This window comes from Hevea brasiliensis, chromosome 16 (genome assembly GCF_030052815.1).
Source record: "Hevea brasiliensis isolate MT/VB/25A 57/8 chromosome 16, ASM3005281v1, whole genome shotgun sequence".
Classification (NCBI taxonomy): Eukaryota; Viridiplantae; Streptophyta; class Magnoliopsida; order Malpighiales; family Euphorbiaceae; genus Hevea; species Hevea brasiliensis.
Window position 1 is genome coordinate 43,966,211 of NC_079508.1, and position 7,571 is coordinate 43,973,781.

General features: G+C 35.1%; 1 protein-coding gene across 4 annotated transcripts; it reads right to left on the reverse strand.

Annotated features, from left to right (window-relative positions):
- Positions 1–772: 772 nt before the first annotated feature.
- On the reverse strand, positions 773–7,318 carry LOC110634215 (receptor homology region, transmembrane domain- and RING domain-containing protein 2). Of its 4 annotated transcripts, none has more exons than XM_058137570.1 (4): positions 6,933–7,317; positions 6,282–6,503; positions 4,373–4,777; positions 773–1,756 (listed from the first exon to the last, which is right to left on the reverse strand). In XM_058137570.1, exons 1-4 carry the CDS (start codon positions 7,063–7,065, stop codon positions 1,155–1,157), a joined length of 1,362 nt encoding a protein of 453 aa, XP_057993553.1. In that variant the 5' UTR covers positions 7,066–7,317; the 3' UTR covers positions 773–1,154. The 4 variants fall into 4 exon arrangements, with proteins under 4 accessions (XP_057993553.1, XP_057993552.1, XP_057993551.1 ...); XM_058137569.1 differs by having other exon boundaries at positions 6,282–6,506; XM_058137568.1 differs by having other exon boundaries at positions 6,282–6,512; positions 6,933–7,315.
- Between the last annotated feature and the right edge of the window lie 253 nt (positions 7,319–7,571).

Genomic DNA, 7,571 nt, shown 5'->3' on the forward strand with positions numbered 1-7,571 from the left:
TAATCTCTATAATTTTAATATATAGAATAATTTAATTCTGTCAATAGATGAAATTTGTGTAAACATTAAAATTTTAAATATTAAATTATTTTATATATTAAAATTAAAAGATTAAATAATTAATTTCTTAAAATTCAACTAAAATGTATTATTGTACAAATTTGAAGACTAAATAATTAATTTTTTAAAATTTAGAAACTACAATATAACATAGAACATAATATAGGAATCAAATTGCAAATTCCCTGCAATAGAATATAAAAATTTCCTACAGTGTCATATTCATTGTATTAAGTAGATAAATAAAAAGCAAATAAATTATTAAAAATATGATTATAAAAAATAAATGAACTATTATTATACAAACTCAATAATAATAATAATAATAATAATAATAATAATAATAATAATAATAATAATATAAAAAAATAATAAATGAAAATATGTCAAACAAAGTTGAATCGTTAGAATAATTTGGAAGTCATGATAAGCATCCCATTTTAGTCACAAGTTGAAAATATCCGGTTTTGACTTCTGAAGTTCTGCATTTTCTTTTTCTTTTACATATATATTCCCAGTTACCAACTTTTGTTTGCTATATATATATATAAAAAAAAAAAAAAAAAATCCATTCTTTTGAGAGAGGGAGACACAGAGAGAGGGAGGGAGACAATAGCAAGATGAAAAATATTGCAGCAAAACAAGAGTCTGGTATTCAGGTCAATGAGAGCCAGAAAAGAAAAGCCAATTCATCAACATCAACAAGCAGAGAGGACCTCCAACTTCACACTCTTCACATATAAAGGGTTAGTGCCTTCAGGGTTAAACTATAATCGACCAATCCAAACTATTCAAACATCAATTTCAACATAGCTTGATACAACACACTCATAAAACTGTGTAAAATTTTCTGAAACCTCAACTGTAGTTATCGCTTGGAAATTAATACATGGTGCAGAATGGTATGATACAATGTACAACTCAGTCATCAGCATCTCATGTTCCAGGTATTGTGCAACAAGGCAACCATCATTTCAGATGAATCCAATCACGAACTTATACCCTAAGACATCATGAGGTTTGAAGGATGCAACGACTGTTGATTTAGTTGGGCACATACCTAAAAGCTCCCAATCATAAAATGAAATCTCAAATTAACATTCTGGGAGTGACTGTGCAGAGGCAAATGGGGAGAAACTTGCAGCAGACTCGCTACAATGAAGTGGGCGCGGTTGATGACTTGAAGAACTTATAAAACTAGGCGAGGCATTGCTTGGGCTAGGCATATATGGAGACAAGTATCTCGAGTTAAGAGGTGATATTGATGGGTAACCCAAGGAGTGGGGTGAAACTAAATGAGAAGCAATGGATCTTTGCGAAGAGGCATGCCTAAGATCTGCTGAGCTGCGACTTACGCTTAGAGAAGGTGATTGATGGTATGACCTAAGAGACTGCTGGACATATGGAGTGCTAGAAAGAGGAGGAATACGGGAAACTGAAGGGGATCGTGATGATGGAATATGAGAAACTGATGGGGACTGCAATGATGTAGGGGCAATTTGTATGGCCAGCGACGATGTAGATCTAAAGGATGACAACACAGAAGAAGAAGCCACAGAGGCTGGGCTGGATGAAAGTAATGGTGTGGATTCTGAGGCTGGCAGATCACCATTGCTAGTTCTTGCATCACGCTTGCATACTGGGCAAAAGGTTCTCCATGTGGTAAGCCAGGAGTCCACACAAAAAGCATGGAATTCTGTACAGGTTCCAATAAATATAATTCAGATACTAAGCAAATATTTATACAAAGAAGATAAATATTTTTCTTCAAATGCTTCAAGATACACGCATTACATATGAATGGTAATTTATCAATTCACAATTATAGCAAGAACACACATACAGGGCATTTCTACTCAGCTTCTATAAAGATGCATGATGCTTTAACTTTCCTATGCTAGGCGGCATAATAAGTTTTATAATGACCAAAACCATGAATACCTTGCCAATGCTAACCTGACCCCTAAATTCTTATTAACACAGAACAAGCTAAAATTTTATCAAATTTCAGAAATAGCATTGCAAATACCATTATCTTGGTCTGGCCAACTAGTCATGCTTGCTTGTTCCAGATGCGAAAATCAGGATCAATTACTTTGTTTTAAGATCATTCATATTCACTTTTGAATATATATTTGAAAATAATAATAATTGGTTTGACCAGGAACATTATTGCAGGTACTCTCCATTCTAAGTGCTAGACTGCTAGCAACGATCTTGACCAACAATATTTATAGTTTCAAACAGAGAAATGATGATTTTTTTTTCTTCCACAAGTCAGCATCCTGACTTTTGTGCAAGTCGATCAAGGCTTAGACATGTGTTCAAAGACATGATATTATCATTGTGGCATTAGACATGGGCCTGGTCAGGGTTTGGACTGGAAGCAGCCCGGTCAAAACCACATTGGAACCAGTAAATCCCGGATTTGACCATAGCCGTCTTGAACTACGTTGATTTTGACCAGTTCGGTCCGGTTCCAAATCAAGACTGGATTTTTCACCTTAACCAAAAAAAAAAAAAAAAAAAAAAAACACTTTTTGACTGTCGGATTTGATGGAACTGGATTGAACTGAACTGAAACTGAGAGGATCCCTTCAGTCTGGTCCAGTTCTAGTTCCGGCCGGAAACCAGACTGCACCCATGAGTTCATGGCATCACTGTTTACCTATCTAGCAGGGCTACCATACCATGCCTTCTTAAAGAGCTTCTTTCATTTAGCAGAGCAGTCAAGTGATAGAAATTTAAGTGTTGGCTTACCACCTAAATGATAATAGCAAAAGCTAATACTAAGCGCGCCTTTAATAACTATGCTACCATGCCTTCTTAAAGAGCTTCTTTCATTTAGCAGAGCAGTCAAGTGATAGAAATTTAAGTGTTGGCTTACCACCTAAATGATAATAGCAAAAGCAAGTATTAGCAAGTCAGTAAACAAAACATTTGAACATAATGTGATTCCTTTATTTAACGACTGAGAGCAATTCTAACAGTTAACTTATGGGCACATGGAGGAGCAATTTAGTATATAATTAATACTGATCTCACCCCTATCAATTTTACGAAAGTTGTTGAAAATAAAGGCTACTTTTAATCATTTTATTACAATATATGATACGACACCATGTGATTGGCCATAATCAGGTTTGGTTGGTGGGTCTTGTTTATGATGAGGAAATGAATTATTATTGAACGTAAATAAATAGAGAATATAATAAACCAAGGTGCCAAACTCTTCTGATTGAATATGATAAAGCCTGTAAAACAACAAGCTACTATCATTGGTTGAGATCTTCAAACTAAATGCACAAATAGACAGCATAGCAGCCACTGCAACTTAAATCCTTAATTGCAAACTACTTAAGACAAGTAACTTGAACTTTCTTTTTATAATACAACCAATGACATCTTTCATATAATAACCAAAACTTTGGTCTAGTGCCTACACCTTTGAGAGCTTTTTTAATAAAATCACTCTTACATAATGATAGATAAGAAGTTCTACATTGTAAACGAACAAAATCTTTGACGAACTAATAACCAAAACCTCCTGCAGTTAGGGGCAATGCTCAGCCTCAAGGCTACTAGCCCAAAGATGACACTCACATCTTTATCCTACTAAAACTAAAATACTAAAAACCATATATCAAATTTAGCTTGCTTAACCCAAAACCCTCCAACACAATTCTGATCTGTGATCAGCCCCAGCTTGCTGTTGATCATTAATCCCATAATTAAAATTATCTGAGAGTGTTAAATTTCCTTCTAGTTCAGGAATTCATGTCGCTATTGTCTGTATCTGGGTTTGGCATGGCCTGGAACAGTGCTCCACCAACAAGCTTCAACTGTTCCATAAATGCTATTATATGGTAACTGGAATGGTGAAGGGCCACCAACCTTAAAGTGCCCCCCCTTTCTTCCTCACTGGACTGGGGTGGGACCACACAAAAGGCATCTTTATGCTTCCAGTAAACTGTAACAGCTAGAATAATAGACAGCGACGGCTAGCTAAGATAAGATACCAAGTTATCAACCCAACTTATAGAAGTATTTAGTGCAACAGGTCACTTATCATAATTCTACAAGTCCTCGAGAAAAGTTGGGTTCATATTCGAAATTATAATCTAAACAGCAAAAGCCACCAATATAACACCTTGCAAGCACCGTACCACAACAATTAAAGCTCTCTTGCAAACTGGATATATATGAAACAGCATGCTGCTGTATAAAAGCATACACATTGAACATAATATGTAAGCATGAAATATCATTTTTATATGGTTGGGGAGGGGAGGGAAAGAGCCAGAAGACTTACTGTGTTGACATGGCAGAATCCTGAGCTTCTCTCCAACACTATAGTCTTCAAGGCATATGGCACATGTTCTTGAAGTACAGTTATCCTCTAGAACAGCTGTGAATATTAGGCTTGGCATTGCTTTCACCAAGCGGCGGCTCATTCCATGGAACTCCCGGACACGAGAAGAACGAGGCTGCTCTCTTCTTATACGATGCCTACGAATAAAGAAACAAGTAGCCAGCACTGCAGACATGGCCAGCAGAGAAATAAAAGATATTGCCATGATAGACCATGCAGAATTTTCAAAGCTTGGGATTAACCAAAGCTCCATGTCTCTCAGCCCAGCATACTTCTTGAGTGTTTCACCAGAAGATTTAGAAACAAATACAGCATGTATTTTTATACCAGTTGAAGTCCCTGCCACTGCAAATTTTGCAGGATGCTAAGTTAGGATTTGCATAGCAATGGAAAAAATTTATAAATGAGATTGACAGAGAGCGCAGATTAATTCTTGTCATCTGTATATGTGTGTGTGTGTGTGTGTGTGTGTGTGTGTGTGTGTGTGAAAGAGAGAGAGAGAGAGAGAGAGGAGACACTCAAAAGAAATTAACAAAATTAATGGCCACGTTAGCATAGCTTTTTAAAAATAACCTGAATGTTCTTTTACCTCAAACTTGTATATTTTCTTAGTAACTCAAGCAAAATTGTCATCACATTAAGAATCACGACAATGACAATATTATACGTCATTCGTCTACAGATGAACAAGAAATCTACTCATTGAGCTAGTAACCCCCGTCACATAGTGCAAGAGATTAGAGTAACCCCTGCATCCTCCTTCCTTTGAATAGTTGGGGAAAAAAATCATAAAACATATCTACATGCATAATGCAGAGGATTTCTAAAATGCATAAACTAGAATACCCAAAAATATGAAGAAAACATGTAACAAATAAATTAGTGTTCTATTAAATGTTTGCAATACATGAGTTCAAAAGAGAAGAAATTCTCACTATTTCAGTTTGAATCACAACTCCAATTCAGTTCAAATTACTCTTTTCCACTCATCTGAAGCAAAAATAGTGAAATGACACACAGGCATGAGAACAACTTCTGCACAGTTCTGATCAACAATTGAGTTCAGGTTTTTCACTCTTCCTCTAAACCTTTTTAAAGTTGAGCAAGAACAATCAGCCTGATCTAAGAAAAATGTTCATCCCTTCAAATTTCACACATCATTTTTTCCCAGTTGGCTGATTAGCCCACTAAAAATAAGGCTCCTAGTCAGCTAAAGCTGTTTTTATGCGGCTAACCACCAAAGAGATACAAAAACCTGCTCATCACTGATGATTGACAGCCAGCGTCCCATATTCACCAAGCTGCTCAGATGACAGTTAGATGAAACTGGTATATAATTGTGATTAATATTCCATCAAAACTAGATGCAAGGAATAACCATAAATATTAACTTTTAAACTTCCATGGTTTCCACCATAAGCGTCAAGATCAACCAAGGTTTACTTTTTTTTGGTTGATTCACCTAAAATAATAGCATAAAAATAAATAACCAAAGGCTTAACCAAAATAAGTTGCTAGCATACTTCCAAAAAACCTAGGTCCTGCTACTACAACAGAAAGCATGCCATGAAAGAGGAACCAATCAACTGTTATTTATGTAAAAATGAAGATAAAATCTCCAAAATTTTGCACATCCATCATGCAGGTAGCAATACATCATCCCTACCAAGCAAGCTTACTATCCCAAGGAATGACTGTATGATGTACTAAAATGTAAGTAATCAATATTGCTATCTAAAAGAAAAAGTAAAACTTATTCCAATGAAAAAACGAACTCACTATCCTTCACAACAGACTATTTAAGTGTTACGATAATTAGTAGTAAATTCACATGGGAAAGAGACATTACTTGAAACCAAGATGCCATCATCTTCATTGTCATACACAATTGCAGCTTTGAACCCAGCCTTCTGTGCTCTTCTAACTTTATCCTCAAAGCTACACCTTCCTCTTATAATTAAAACATATGGGGAAGTAATATTTGAAGCTTTTTCAACTTCATTTGTCAAATCTGAACACGCATCAAGGGGCTCTGCCAAATACAATAACCCACATTCACCGGAGCTCTTAACTGCTGGAGCTGAACATCATCAGCAACATAAGGAATCCGAACATGTATTTATGTACAGACATATTAAAAAAGAGAGAGATAGAGAGAGACAGAGAGAGAGAGAGAGACAAAGGATTTCACATTTTAACAGAAGCTCGTTTTCGTTTTAACATGAACCCATTAAGCTATCAATAACAAACTAAAAAAAAAAACGTATTTAAGTAACTATAAATCCAATTAATCTATCAAAGCAATAAAACTTCAACTTTCAACTTACACAACTATATATAATAAGCTTAATTGCATAGACTTCTCAATTTTCTCACTTCCTTCAATATTTCCAGATAAAAAATACAAAAAAAAAAAAAGCAATTTTCTTTCATTTCTATCACTTTCTAACGATAAATCATTAAAGAGAAAAGGGGAAAAAAAGAAAAAAGAAAAACTCACCGAAATTAGCTTCAACGTCATCGAAAGACAAAGTAACATTCCTGCCAATCAAAACCACACTCGCCGAAGTCATCAAACAGCATGCGGATAAAGAGAAGAAGAAAATCGCGACAAAAACAACACCACCTTTCATTTTCGATTCCCCAAAGAATCTCACAAAAGCCCAAAAAGAATTATAGAGAAAAAGAGATTCAGATATGCAATTTTAGGGCTTTGATTTGGAAGAAGATGGATACATCGGCTTCCATTAGAGAGAGAGAATAATTCTCTCTTGATTCTGATAATGGGTTTTGATGCTTTTTTGCTGTTTGATCAAAAAGCTGTCAAAATCCTAGATGGAGTCCAAAGATAATATATATTTTTTTATTATTAATTTATTACCATGAAGTGAGTGATGTTGTGATTATCCTTTGCCTTAAGAAGGATCGACACTAGTCTTGTGTGGACTGTGGGGTTGGAGAGTAGAATAAATAAAGAAAAAGTATCTTAATTATCAAAATAATGCTTAATAATATGTATTTTTACTAACAAATATGCAAAGAAAATCATAGTCAGAATAAGAATGTCAATGATTTTGATGAAGTTGTTTCTTCTAAAGGTCCCATGGCATGTATTGCTTTGCTTGTGAATCCATTCGAG

Excerpts from the sequence above, each read along its gene's own strand:
- LOC110634215 (XM_058137568.1), bottom strand. The coding sequence starts at position 7,065 with ATGAAAGGTGGTGTTGTTTTTGTCGCGATTTTCTTCTTCTCTTTATCC. Across the intron at positions 6,513-6,932 it reads TGACGTTGAAGCTAATTTCG|CTCCAGCAGTTAAGAGCTCC; the intron begins GTGAGTTTTTCT and ends GATGATGTTCAG. Across the intron at positions 1,757-4,372 it reads GATTCTGCCATGTCAACACA|AATTCCATGCTTTTTGTGTG; the intron begins GTAAGTCTTCTG and ends GAACCTGTACAG.